The sequence below is a fragment of the Callorhinchus milii genome, unplaced genomic scaffold (genome assembly GCF_018977255.1).
Source record: "Callorhinchus milii isolate IMCB2004 unplaced genomic scaffold, IMCB_Cmil_1.0 Scaffold1, whole genome shotgun sequence".
Lineage (NCBI taxonomy): Eukaryota > Metazoa > Chordata > Chondrichthyes > Chimaeriformes > Callorhinchidae > Callorhinchus > Callorhinchus milii.
Genome location: NW_024704742.1, coordinates 1539985 through 1555251, shown reverse-complemented (window position 1 = coordinate 1555251; position 15267 = coordinate 1539985). Strand labels below are relative to the sequence as shown.

Sequence of the window (15267 nt, the reverse complement as noted above, 5' to 3'; positions counted from 1 at the left end):
GCCAATGGTCTTTTTTTCTCTCTGCTTCTGGGCACAAGATTAAAACTACAGATGGGTTCCAGGAGATCTTAGAGGAATATTGTACCGCGTACAGAATACGTTCATAAACAAGTCGACTGAAACCTTAATGGCATGTACATAATAATAATAACAATAATAATACTTGCATTTGATTTAAAGAGCCTCTCACTTCGGGATGATGTCTCAAATTGATGTATAGGACCTGTCACGTTGGGAGGATGTCTCACAGCACATCACAGGAGTGTTTACAAACAGCTATGAAATGAGTTTTATTTGGGGCATTCTTGGCTAGGACACCAGGAGAAACTCCCTATATATTATATACCGATATATATATATATTATATATAATATATACACATATATATATTTAGGATAATATTTTAGACTGTCCACAAATTTATTGTTGATTCAGATTCCTTAATGTGTTATAAGATAGGATTTAGGATAATATTTTAAACTGTGACTTTCAATATAAGGATTGGAAGATACAACACTGTATAATTACTATCCAAAAGTGGGAGGGAAATGGAGTTGACAAGCGATGCACTTGTCTTGATATTTAATTACTATTTCTTTACTCAAACACTTAACGAATCCTGTTGGTTCCCGTGATAACTGGCATGTTTACCAGGGGCCGCTGTGCAGAACAATGTCGATGCTTCTTCAGGTTTTTATTGTCTCAGATTGGATCGGTTTGATTACGCTGAAAAGGGTCTGATCGCAGGCACAGCTCTGGCTCTGCTCGGTAGCAAGGGGCAGCCGAAGATTAGCCAAACGTTAGCCAGGAAGGCCGAAGATTAGAAGACTAGAATGTGATGAATGTCAGAGCCTTCGGTTCTTCAGGTTATCTCCCTTCAACATTGTGCGGCACAGTGTAACAGTACTCTGACTGGAGATAATGGGGTACCTACGCTTTGGAACTCTCTCCCTCAATCTCTCCGTCTTGTCCCCTCTCTCCCCACTTTCAAATCCCATCTCAAATACCTTCCTTTTTGATTGTGCTGAGGGGGTCACTTCCCCCACCTCTCTCTCTCTCTCTCCCCCTGACTCGGTGTTCAGACTCTCCAGGATGGCGCTATTATAAATGCAAGTTGTTATCGTTGTTGTACCAGTCTGTGTAACATTGGGGGACAATAATAATCCTTGCATTTGATATAGCTTGATCACAGTGAATCAAAGCGCTTCACAGTAGTTACTGTCAAGTGTAGTGTCCGTGTTTGTGGATGAAGCTGGCAACAAATTCGTGCAATGCCCCACCCACAAACAGCATAGCAATACTGTGACAATTTAAAATTGGTTTTATCTACACGTGCCAAAGTCCGCTGGGAATTGAAGGTTAACGTTCAAAGGATGAATCACTCCGTTGATATTCAACCCTTCAGGCCTTGCAGGAAAGTGCACAACACTGGCCAGTTATCCTCTGCGTCAAAAAGGAAGCCCTCGAACTTCTAAAGTGAGGTGCTGCTTTTGTGGCCGAGATCATAAGGAAACTGGATCTACAGTCTGCCAGACACTCACGCGAGCCACCAAGGGAAGAGGAGCAATTAGGCGAAAGCAGTGGACCTTTAAAGAGGACCTTTGAAAGCTTGCTCGGAGCAAGCTAGAACTTCTGCAAAGGGGTGGGACTGAGGTGGTGAGGTGGGCGGATCGAAGGTAGAGTCAAAGCAACAGGAGATGGCACCTGCTTTGCTGCCTTTGGCATTGCCGTCTCTCCAGGTCAGTCAAGAGCAGCTCCAGAGTCGGTAACTGCATCGTACATCTTGCCATCTTCCAGTAGCAGCAATGTTCCAAGATAAATGGTCCATTAAACACCTCTTCTTATATGGGATTTGAACCTGAATCTCCAGGGTTCAGAGTCAGTAAGAATGAGCCCAATTCCGTTTACTAGCCAGAGTCCAAGGGGTGACCAAAGACTATATGGAATGGAATTACTATCAGGGCTCGAGCAGATTTCATCATGTATCTGATAATCCAAATGAGAAAGAGAGGCAGGAAATGTATTCTGGAAATAATCACTTAGACTACTTTGAATCAGATTTGCATAATAATAACTATTAATCTGAAAATGTTTATAATGATGATTGAAAGTAGTTTTGTACATCTGAATGCTATTAATTATGAGTGGTTAAACACCTTGGGACTGAATTTTCGTTTGAGGATCGAAGGTGAGTTTTCAGAAGTAGGTCACAGCCCAAATAATTGCAGGTGAAGAGATTGGATAATTGCGACGTGTATCAAAGGGTCACATTTGGTGTCAGGATGACAGGTGGATGAGTAGCTTTCAGAGTATTTCAGTACTAGTGGCAGATGTCAGACCTATACAGAGGAGGTTACCCTCACTGTCTGAAGATCAGCCTCCACCCTGGACACAGCAGAACCTTGATACAGAACTCCAGTATAACCCTATTTGTTATAACGCAGGTTTCCTTTTAATCCAACTGGGTTGTGGACCCCGAGATTTGCTTAACTGTGCTTGAACTCCTGTTGTCTCAATTCAGAATGCAACAACAACATCAACGACAACAACAACGACATTTGTGCAGCCCTTTCGTGTCAGGAGGACATCCCAAAGTGCTGCAAGGCATCAGCACCACCAGAGTTGAAGTGGAACGAACCGCTCTGAAGCGCGATAACACCCAGTGAATTTTTTTTTTTAAAAGTCAAATATGTGGGAATAGGAAAGATGACCGCAGGCGCGGGGGTCGAAGCAACAGCGAGGAGATGGCAAACGTAATCAAAATGAAATGACATGTAAACAAAACAACAACAACAACAAAATGACGTTTATTATAGCGCCTTTCACGTCGGGAGGACAAGATCAGTAGCTCTGTTGTAAGGCGGATTGGAATTTTATAGCTCCCCCCACGCACCCCCCCTCCTCTCTCCTCCCCCCCCCCCCCCCCCGCCCTGCTCTCACCCACCATCCAAGTACCACTTATCAATCAGCTCTTCTGTAACTCGCTATTTTTTGCCTGGGGCTAACTGACTGAAAAGATTGATAACTCAAAGTCCAGAATGACTAATGAAATCGTACTTACAGTCATTTGGGATTCCTGTCGTTTTCAAGGAACCAAGGAACAGGGTTGCTGTCGGCGAGTGGCCATTTGGTGCATTGACACAAGGCTTTGTGTGAAGTTTGAAGTGTTAGTTCGCACTGAAGGGTGCCAATTGCGGAGATGATCAAATCAATGGCCACCAGGGTAAAACACCACAAATCGTACCCCATCACTCCTCAAATGAACACATTCCCTTGGTTACAGACTGATGAATTTTTTACAAGGAAATTTTAAATTGTACCCAAAAATAAAAAAGGTCTTTGGCAGCGTGTCTACACACCAATGCAGGATCATCAGGCAACGAGAGGTGCAGGAGAGCACCACAAAGAGAGGTCAGGACATCACTGCAACGAGAGGTGCAGTGGTGCTTAGTTTCTAATCTCAACGACTTGTTCTGCAGGAAGACGCTGAGCTCCTTCTCAATGTATGGGGAGAATGGGAAGTGGAAGGGAATGGAGGTATCTCTCTGTGGGTGAACCTCGAACTAGCAGAGGAAAAACTGCAATGAGAAAGGCCGAGAGTTAGAGCGACTGCCTTTGCTTTTGGCCAGCAGCTGGATGTCGCTCAGGCAGAGGGGAAGGAGGAGGAGGGCTGGTCCCATGAACAGGTAATAATATGTATGTTACTGATGAAATTGAGGTTGGTTTCTGGGTCACAGTTCAGAATGCAGGGAACACGAAGAGTACACAGGTTGGAGCTTCGGGGAGGACAGATCATATTTAAGAGGTACGTTGAATCGTACTGTTGATAACGTGCATCTTGAAGGTACAGTGAACAGTGTCTTAGTTCGCAGTGTCTCCAAATATTCTAAGCATGTATCAGCCTCAATATCACGGTCCCCCTCACTCTCCTGTCCCTCGCGGCGCTCTGCCTCAAGCACGGAACTGTGCTCACCACGGAACGAACCAAGGAAGCAGAAAACAAACTCTATTTTTATACACGAACCGTGTTACGAATCTTTTATCAGCAATAATAAACGGTGAAGGGCAGTGAGTTCAAGGTTGGTTTTATTTCTCATTAATCAGTATATAATTAGAATTCCCGGATGGCATCAGGGCCTGAGTAGCCCACTACCAGCCAATTAGTCACTGACATTGTACACATCACTCATTTACTTTTTATCAGCAGTTACAGAGAGCGAGAGGCGCAACCCTGTTCTTAGTCAGAGTCCACACCATGAGCCTCCCGAGAATTTAGCACAAATTGCCACTGCAAATTGTCACGTTATTCTGCGAGGTCGCTTCAGGTTAATGGTCTGCCCAGTCCCGTATACCTTCATTCCTGACAATATAGTTAATACTCATCTACAGCACTTTGTGCAGACCAAGCCAAAAACAAAGAACGTGCCGGTTTTAATAGTGAGGGATAATCGGCAGGTGCAAATGGACACCTTGTGAAAATGAACACAATTTCATGCCTGTATTCGGACTCTGTGCGGACACACACCTGGTTGAGACTATGAGGTTTGAAAGGATTTCAAACTGGAATCCTCAATATTCCTCAATAAGGATTTGGAGAGAGAGAGAGCCAGCACGGACCCGCTGGAGCGAATGACCTACTCACTCCTCTACCCATTCCTTTCGCTCAGTCAGCTCGGGCCTCCTGCCCATCCCACACTGAGGGCCGATCCACCGTTGGCCGCCGTGCCTTCAGCCGCTGTGCCCCAAACCTCTGGAACTCCCTGCCTCAGATCCCTCCATCACTCGCTCCCTCTTTATAATAATCCTTGCATTTGATATAGCGCTTTTCATGTCGGGAGGACGTCCCAAAGCGTTTCACAGAACACACTGTAAAGTGAATTGACTGTATATTTGTGGGCGAACGCGGCAGCCAATTGCGCACAGCAATGTCCCACAAACAGTCGTAGATTGAAAATGACCAATTTATTATTGTTTTTGGTTTTGGAGGGATTATTATTAGGCTCTGTGTGGAGTAAAGAAACTTGCCCAAGGTTTCGCCCTCTGCCTGGAATTGAACTCAGGTCTCTCGCTTGCACTGAGCTACAGGACTATCTGTCTTAAAATCGCACCTGAACACTTTCGTCTCCGACCCGGCCTCCTGTCTCCTTCCCTTTCTCCCCAGCTCGGCACCATTGGTCAGTGCGCTGAGACATTGCCCACGTGAAGGGCAAGTTGTGGCTGTCGTTTCCGTGCTGCAGCATTCCGTGTAAGTCTATTCTCTGCAGGGCTAATTAACCCACTTTATTACGATCCTTGGGTCTCTTTTTCTTTGCGCGGAGCTCGCGGGGGTCAGTGAGCACCTCTGCTGCAGGAACGCGTATAACCTTTCGTACAGAAATTGCATTTCCAGTAAAAGGTCACGTGGAGCCAACAACTGGTGCACCAGGGTGGATGTCAGTAATCTACTCCTGACCGTCGTTATTTCTAAGAAGGTGCGGTTTCAGCAATTTAATCGTTGAACGCCATCGCTTCCAAGGCGCTGAAATGAACACGTGAGCCCAGAGTTTGTTGCATTTGCTGTTTGAGAAGCTAAATGAATTCCTACGTGATCCGGTTGTATGAATGTTGCAGGTGTGGCCAGCAAGGGGCACTCTGGTAACGTCAAGACAGGAATTTGTGAGCATTTTAGAACCATAGATATTTTACGGCGCAGAAAAGCTATTCTGCCCCTTGTGTCTGCTCTGGCTCCTGTTAAAGAGTTGTTTTCCTTTGGGTTGCTGTTTGAGTTGCGAAAGCATTCCATCGTGAAGGGCGCTATATAAACCGGTTGCCAGTTACGTTGTTATCTAAATGCAAGTTGTTGTTGTTGTTGTTAGCCGCGAGCAGATTTTTTTTGTTGTTTTTTTTGCAGATTATAGTTTACCAGCGTGTTGCGGAAAGAGGCGCGTGAAAAGCTGGCAGTCAAAATGCATCTGTAAAGATTGGTCATTGCAAGTGGGTGTTTGATTTGATTTGTTCTCTGAGGAATTTTTAAAAATGACGGCACTTTCCACTGTACACGGCTGAACCAACTGAATCTCGCTTCCTCAGTGAACGTCTTTCCGGCATCACCTGTTTCTAACACATTAAGAAAAGCGTTTGGAACGGGTACGAAATTCACCCAATCAAAATCGCTCAGCAGCTCCTGTCTGTATTTCAGGTCCACCGCCCTACCCACTCCACCATCAACAGCCGGGCTTCGGTGTGTCTGTCCTCATTCTTTGACCGTGCTTTCGCCCATCGTCCCCAACCCCCTCAACCCTCAACCCCAGATTGGGTCCAAACCTTAGGTATAGCCTTGCATTCTGTACACTTACGAACCCTTGCATCCGAAAGAGTGCCGAACGCTTCACAAGATCCCGAGATTGATCCGGATGCAAGGAGGGCTTTCGGCCCACCCTAGCGACCTCCCGTCACAGCCTCAAGCTGCTTCTTTTAAATGAGTCTAGTGTCCTAGCCTCAACCACCTGGTCCTGGCAGCTTGTTCTAGATCTCACGGACAATGCTGTAAAGTGTTCATGGGTCCACGCGGGAAGCCAATCTGCAAGCAGCAATCTCCCAACAAACAACAGTGAAGTGGATGAACGACCAATTTATCGCAACATGTGATATTACCACCTGTTGCGTTTTAACATCCCCAATAATAACGATCCCCTGTGATAATTGAGGGCGAACTTGCTGGGAGTGACGTGATAGTTACCGGCGATGTAAAGCCACTCGCTCGTCGAAAGAAAAAAAATTGCAGTTGACAAAACTCCCATCGCGTTAAAACTGTAGTAATGTCAAGTGTAGCAGCCATGTCTCATATAACCAGCCTGAGGTGTCTGACCCATTAAACTGGAGAACTGCTGGCCAAGACACCAGGAGAAAATCACTTACTGTTTTCAATTAGCCGTGGGATCTTTAATATCCTCCTAAAGGACAAAGTGCAAATGGTTTAACGTCTCATCCAGAGGAAAGGCTCCATCAAAAATGAGTAGCCATGAGCAATAGGAGCCTTTATCCCCCCCCACCCCCCCCACTTTTAAATCCCAGGGACATTGAGAGCGACTGTAATATTTACTGCTGCTCCTGCAGCTGAGGTTAACTAACACAGCGCAGTGTGAGGAGGAGTGAACCCGGGACTTTCCTGGGCTGTGTGACTCTGTTTCGTCCTCAGCCATCGGAGATGCTGAAACATCACCTTTAATTGCACGGACAGAAAGCAAGCCACTGGCACCGAAGCCACCATTGCCCGCCGAGCTCGTGAGTTAGATACTTGGTGCCATTCGATTAGTGCTTTGTTCCATGGTGTGTATCCTCCAGCTATGCACGTAAGGTCTTAATATCCAGCCCGAGTATATCCAATTAATTGTGTAACGCTGATAAAACGTACCTCGGTTGGCAGCTCCTGGTATTCCAGGGACACACTTGTGCCGACATAGACACATAGGTCTGCACGCTGTCCATTGTTACGGTGGGTGAGAGTCGCGTGTGCACATAAGCACACCAGTTCCTGCAAAACACAACACAACAAAAACAAGACAAATCACTCCATTTCCTGGCACTCGGAAAGTACGCCATAAAATAACTCTTTTTGCACAACCTAATTTGCTCAGCGGCCGCAGGGACCCGAGGCCCGAAAAGTGCGGGTAAGCAATTTTAAAAGTTACGTTGGAAACTGGAAGGAAAGAAATGCTTTCCTGAGGACCTGTACAGAGGTCTGTACTGCTGGAAACCGCGCGCAATAACTTACAACCTTTGTTTCTGTGCTTGAGGTTTCTCAAATTGAAGACTTGTTGTTGTAAAAATATATTTTTGCAAGATAGCCGATTTCTAACTCAGCATAATAATCATCATCCTTGCATTTGATATCGTACTTATGACAGTGAATTGTCTCAAGAGTTGTCCGTTAAGTATAACGACTATGTGCTTGTGAGCCAAACACAGCGGTCAGTTTGCGCACGGCAATGTGCCACAGACAGCCCCAAGCAATGAAGTGCACGAGCAATTTTATCTGGAGGATTGTTGGCCGAGAAACTCGCTTTTTTGGCAGATATTTAACACCCACTCAACAGACCAACAAAGACCTCGGTTTAATATCTCATCGGAAGAACAGCAGCTCCAACAATGCAGCGATCCCCAAGCACTGCATCACATATATATGTAAATTAGATTATATTTCTATACACATGTATATGTAGAAATGAAAATTCTGAATTGTTACAACTGATATATCTTTTGCAAGAAATATGTTCTGGTCTCAGCGCAGGTAAGAAGAAGTCATACACAGATATCCAGCAGATGGCAGTGATGTATCACACAAACTACACCTGAAATGAATGGTACGCCACAGATATTGTAGTCCTACAGTAAAATAATCGCTGCACTATTATATCATGGAGATGCCTCCAAGCCCCTGCACACCATTTACCACGAAGTGTAGTGACTGTGTATTGAGAAGCGAACGGGGCAGCCAATTTGCGCGCAGCAAAGTCACGTAAACAGCCATCAAGTGAACGACTAATATTGATTGGTGGATTGTTGGCCAGGACACCGGGAGAAACTGCCTTCTCTTTTCAAGTGGTGATAGTATGTTTGCTACGCACCCGAACAGGCAGACAGGACCTCGCTTTAACGTCACCTGAGAAGGGCAGCACCTCTGAACTCTAACGGTCTAAGCTGTGTCAAAGTGCCCAACGTGCAGTTAGGACCCACAACCTCTGGCGCGAGAGTGCTACCAAGTTTGACAAGCGACGGTGCGAGTGAAGGTGCCATTATTTGCAAGTTGAGTGAGCAATTCCGTTCTGTGGTCCAATGACCGGTTGTCCCCAGAGAAGAGCATGTTATAGGGAAGTTTAGTTGACCTAATGTCGGTGACTGTGGAGATTGGCGATATTGGTCTGATAATAATAATAATAATAATAATCCTTGCATTTGATATAGCGCTTTTCACGTCGGGAGGACGTCCCAAAGCGCTTCACAGAACACACTGTAAAGTGAATTGACTGTATATTTGTGGGCGAACGCGGCAGCCAATTGCGCACAGCAATGTCCCACAAACAGTCGTAGATTGAAAATGACCAATTTATTGTTTTTGGTTTTGGAGGGATTATTATTAGGCTCTGTGTGGAGTAAGGAAACTTGCCCAAGGTTTGGCCCTCTGCCTGGAATTGAACTCAGGTCTCTCACTTGCAAAGCGAGTGCTCTAACCACTGAGCTACAGGACTCCATCGTGTGCCACTTTAATCAGATTAAAAAAAAACGACGCTTCATCTTCACGTGTGAAGAAATGTGCTAACCACTATCTTGTTTTGTTAAAAAAAAAGACATAGGAAGGACCAAATATTGGATGGAGTTAGAAGGTTATCTTTTTGATTCTTGCTTTGAAGCTAGTTTACGTGATCGGGTCAAAATCTCCTCTCTGATCGTTGGGGACGATGATGAAAAACTAATCACTGCAATCTGTTTGTGTTTGCACACACTTTGACCTCGAGCTGATCCAGACATTTTGAATTTAATTATTCACGTGCCTCACATCAATACATGACAGGATAAGGAGGTGACAGGATTACAGTGTGTGCATTTGGAAGCCACAACCAAATTTGTCCAGACGAGCAGTTAATGGAATAGTGTTTACAATAGTGAATGGTGAAGTCTTGACATTTGAAACCAAGTGTTTAAGCACTGCATATCATTACACACAGTGGATTGTGTAAAGAAACATTGGTACGTGGTGTATCAGTATTAACTCTTGAGACTGAGTAGGCTATTTCGGACTACGTTCTCGACACAAGAACATGTGTCGATGACATACATGTAATAATCCCTCGAAACACATGTCATCACTCAATCCGCCACTGTTTGCGGGACGCTGCTGAGCGCAATTGGGGGCTGCCGCGTTCCGCCCACAAAATACACGCAGTCAATTCGTTTTGCAATACATTCTGTGCAGTGATTCGAGACGTCTCAATGATGTGAAAAGGCGCTATATCAAATACAAGGATTATTATTATTAATATAATTATTATATGTGGAACTCTCAAGCCCCATGTCGGGACTTGGAATCACATAGTCTAAACTGACCCTCCAGTGTAGTTTTGGGGGTGTGCTGCATTACTGGAGGTGCCATCCTTCGGATGAGATGTTAAACCAAGGCCCCATCTGCCTGCTCAGGGTAGAAAAGAGAAGGGAGTTTCTCTTCGGTGTCCTGACCAACAATCCTCTAAAATCGGTCATCGATTTTACAGCTGTTTGCGGACATTGTTGTGCACAAACTGGCTGCCGTGTTCACCCACAAAACACACAGTCACTGCACTTTACCGTACATCCTGTGAATCGCTTTGACCCGTCCTCACGACGTTAAAACGTAAGGATTATTTATTATTTTGGTGGAGTAATATTCATACTGGCAAGGACTATTCAGGCTGAATGACCTGTTTCCATGCTGTAACGCTCTATGTAATGTGATATAGTTCCACTTCAAATTCAATCATATTTATACTAAAACTGAAGTCAATGAAATGTGGTACTTATGTTACTCAGTGTGTAGCAGATGTTCTGTTCCTATTGGAAATCTTTCAATTAATGGCATTAGATTAAGATTGATGGGGGAGGTACAGAGAATAGGTTAAGAGGATGCTATTCCTTATCGTGAGACACGACATGAGTGTAAAATTGACAAGCCTCAAGCATGACTTGAGATTAGTAGGACTTTCTATCCCTCACGGAAGGCTGTGGACGTGTGGAATAGACTACCAGTTAAACCACAAACACTGTCATTTAAAATAAAGTGTGCGGTCGGCAGGAGGCGAACTAGAATCGTCCTCAAAGCCACTGGGACGTGAGAGGGACAAATTAGTCAGCTCCCGATCACTCTCTTAACGACCGTACTGGAAAAGTAGACGCGTATATAACGATGCGAGCTTGGGGTCCAGGATAATCAGCAACGTCGTGTCACACCAAAAGCAGCGTCAATTAAAAGTAGCGTCAATCAGGAAGTGCAGTGAGTTTGAACGTTTGTCCTTTTACCTGCAGTGTAAACCCTGCCTCGGTCAAATGTGATGAAAGTATTGTCTGTCTCCCTGTTGGCCGCGAGGACACCACAGTCCGTGCAAGCGAGAGACCTGAGTTCAATTCCAGGCAGAGGGCGAAACCTTGGGCAAGTTTCCTTACTCCACACAGAGCCTAATAGTAATCCCTCCAAAACCAAAAACAATAATAAATTGGTCATTTTCAATCTACGACTGTTTGTGGGACATTGCTGTGCGCAATTGGCTGCTGCGTTCGCCCACAAATATACAGTCAATTCACTTTACAGTGTGTTCTGTGAAGCGCTTTGGGACGTCCTCCCGACGTGAAAAGCGCTATATCAAATGCAAGGATTATTATTATTATTATTATAAACTGAGCAATCTCGGGCTGATTCGTGGAAGGGCATAAGTTCACAGCGCAAAGCGTCCTCGAATTTGGCCCAAGTTAGCAGTAAAGTGTCACAATCTCACTCCGAGAGGCCACACAAGGATAATCAGTCTGGAAGAATGGGAGCTGACACGAGCCACACTGTGAAAACGTTGCCAGATCAACAAAAAANCATTATTGTTGATGAACTAACTCATTCACAAATAAAATGGGTAAATAACTGCTTAGGAACAGGCTTGGAGGTTAAAGGGATCAGTGCCCACAAGCCCTCAAACACAGTAATATTTCTGCCGGTTTCCCCCTTGAGGTTAGAGTGGGTGAATTGATATCCCTTCAGCCCACCATTTGATCTCACGGCGATAAAAGCTGAAATATAACAGAGAAGCCGCAGTGTTATCAGTCACACGCTCGTTCGATGTTGCTCTCATGATTCTCTGTTATCTTATAGTAATAATAATAAATCCTTGTATTTGATGTATTGCCTCGAGACGTCTCAAAGCGCTTCACATAATGTAATGTGAAGTGAATTGAACCCGGGTCTCTCGCTTGCAAAGCGAGCGCTCTAACCACTGAGCTACAGGTCTCCACATAGTTACCTTGCATCAACAATTAATTTATTATCGGGAGTCAATGAAAGTGTGATCAAAAGGACACTCCCAAAACTTCAGTCCATCTTCCTCTTTCGGCATTTCGATCTTAACAATTTTAAATTTCCAGCAACTGCTATTTCCTTTTTCATTCCGCAAAGAGACCGAAAAGGGTCCTTTAGAGCCTAACATTTGTGTTGTCGAAGAAATTATGTTTCTTCACTGTGTGATGTACTCTGTATCTCCAAACTGCGTGTCTGGAGCCTGAAACTGATGATACGTATTGTGTTTGACTTCTGTACTGAGCTGTCTCCCTGCTAATAGCAAGGCTTTGTGTTGAGAGACATAGGGTCAAACTTGTACACAGGCATTCAGGAAAGCAGGAGGGATACTCCTTTGAATGGGATTCAGCAGCGGGAAACTTGCCAATTTCCCCGCCCCAGTCAGTCACACAATAGAGATTGTATCTGAAATGCTCCCGAGTCCTAATGGGTCAGCGTTATCGCAGACGACACATTTATTTACGGTGCCACTCCGGGTTCTCTCAATGTACAGAAACGGAAATAGAGGTAGACAATATAATCCCTTCAACAATAAATAAATACATAATAATAATAACTTGGTCACTTCAATCCAGCGCTGCTTGTGGGGACTGCTGTACACAACTGGCTGTCCCGTTGTGCCCACAACACATACAGTCAATTCATTTACAGTGTATTCTGTGAAGTTCTTTGAGATGCCTTGAAGACGTGATAAGGCGCCAAATCAAATGCAAGGATTATTATTATATTAGATAGGATAATTATGGCGGTAACTAACAGCATTTACTCTATTTGTGTAGCATTTTAGAGCCTCCATAATCTGGCAAATTCTTGAAACACAACCTTAGTTTTGAAGGCCATTATTCTGTAAGTTTCTTTTAAGAACTACAGAAAAACAACTTCAAAGTTGAGTCTGAATTCATGACGGGCTGTTTCAATTTGTCCAGGGACACGGCCTGCAATCGAAAGGGGGGTTAAATTCAGAACAAATCTGCGCAAACACTATTTCAGTCAGCGAATAGTGAACCTGTGGAACAGGCTCCCGAGGGGAGACGGTTGAAGCAGGAAATGTTGATTCCTTCAAAAAAAGATTAGATCATTTTCTTTTAGGAAATAACATTGTGGGATATAGTACATAGGGAGTTTGGGACATACGTGGAGGCCACCTCCAGGAAGGTGGAAGGCCAACTAGATGGTTCTTGGTCTTTTTTCGTCTAGCACGTCTTACGTTCTTATGTTCTTAATTCAACAGCATAGGTGTCAGCTTGGCTCAGTGGTCGGTAGCACTCTCGCCTCCGAGTCAGAGGGTGTGGGTTCAAGCCCCATGTCAGGGCTTGGAATAACAAAGTCTAAGCTAACGCTCCAATGCGGTACTGGGGGTGTCCTGCATTGTTGGAGGTGCCGTCCTTTAAACTGAAGTCTGCCTGTGTAGGTGGATTTTAAAGATCCCACGGCATTACTCGAAAAGGGAAGGGAATTTCTCGCAGCGTCCTTGTACCCCAAATAAGATTGGTCACTCACTCCATGGCTGTTTGTGGGACACTGATGCGTGGAACTAGCAGTCGCTGTTTGCTGACAAAATACACAGTCAATCCACTGTACAGTCATAACCTGTGAAGTGCTTTGAGACATCTCGACAACCCGATAAGGAACTATATCAAATGCAAGGGTTGTTGATATTAATTTGCCGAAATCTGGAAACGCTGAAATATGACGCAAATGGAGTCAATCTATCCCCAGGTGAGATTTCTCCCATCTATACAGGTTACAGACAGGCCAATAGATAAACAGACATCAAATAAACAAAGACTGAAACGCACCACAAATCAACCGGGATCCGGAGCAAAAAGAGATAGATTCACACCTCAGGTATCATCCTTCCTCTCGGGCTTGGATGAAACCCGAAACATTAACCTATTTTTCTCTTCCGAATTCTGAACGGTCGGTTGATTTCTTGTTTCCGTTTCAGATTGTCATTCTACCTCTGTTCAGAGGGTACAGTTCGCTGGAGGCACTTTTAAACAAGCACCCCCGATGAATCAGCTACCTCCCACCCCGACCGAAAGGCCCCAGCATCCAGCTAGGGATAAAGCTGACTTTGTACTTACTTCCCTCGATACGTCTCGAAGTTTGGTTTGGGGTTCCCAGGCTTGCTGTAGAAAGGATGATTCTGATTCGAGCTCGATTGATGTGAGTGTCCACCTGTCCTGGCAATCGCCTGTCGTGGAGACCGGTTAGCATTGGGTTGATTTCTCTCAGGTACGTTCCTGCTAAGGACCTTCAAGAGCTCGCTCTGAACCTTGGCTCCCTTTACCGTTGCTTTAACGCTGACCCCAAGTCTGGGGCCGCCAGGTGGAATCCAACCTGGTGGAGAGGTCGTGTTGAGAAGCCCTTCACTGATTCCCAGAAGGGTGAAGGCTGTCAGAAGGTAGATGAGCCCCTTCATCCTTACCGACCCGACCAAAGAAAAATCGGGAATAGCAGAGCGCTAACAGCGAGAGGTGAATGTGTGTCAAGCAAGTATTGCAGCACGAAACCGCCTGAGCGTACAAGCTTGTGTTGAGAGTGAGAGTGGGCTTGTCTTGACTTCTGGTCAGGAAGGAAACCACGTTTGCATTTTGGAAATGACCAGAGGAAACAAACAGCACAGAAGCCCTGCCCAGGAAGCGTGAAAAAAAAAGACGCTTCTGTTTTCGTGAAGCCAATTAAAAGAGAGAAAATATTCACCGACGACGATTAATATCGTTTGCTGCAGTTCTGTGTCCGTGTTCCAGGTTCAGCATGTCGATGGTTAAATCCCTTCGACTGATCTGCAGAAGGCTGGAACTGCAGCAACCCTTCATGTGGGCCTTATTGAAATGGAATGAAAGATCACAACAAACAAAAATGTTTTGTGGTATTATTATAATCTACGTGGGGTGAACTGATACCCATATCACAAGATTACACGAGACATTCAGATGCCCTTAGGCTCATTTGATCTCACCCTTCCAGAACATACAACAGCCTCACATCACTCCACTTACAGCACCAAGCTTTTCATAAATGACTCCTGGCCTCATCACCCTTCTTGTGAACCCATTCCAGTCGTTAACTGTCCTCCAGGGAAATAATTACTTCCTTGTGTGTGGCCGAAAATACTTTATATAATAATCTGCGGTCCGCATCCTCAATCTGCACCAAGCTCCACGCGCCTATTACCCCAGACCTCGCCAGTCTCC

The 15267-nt window shown here is 45.0% G+C and overlaps 1 protein-coding gene across 1 annotated transcript in view; it reads right to left on the bottom strand.

Annotated features, from left to right (window-relative positions):
• LOC103184496 (multimerin-1) overlaps window positions 1-14604 on the bottom strand; it is a 36374-nt gene extending 21770 nt beyond the window's left edge. Inside the window, exons 1-2 of the mRNA XM_007902525.2 lie at window positions 14155-14604; window positions 7394-7513 (exon numbers count right to left, since the gene is read on the bottom strand). Of these exons, the coding sequence (XP_007900716.2) occupies window positions 7394-7513; window positions 14155-14492 (458 nt within the window). The 5' untranslated portion in view covers window positions 14493-14604. The remainder of the gene's footprint in view (window positions 1-7393; window positions 7514-14154) is intronic.
• Window positions 14605-15267: the final 663 nt, after the last annotated feature.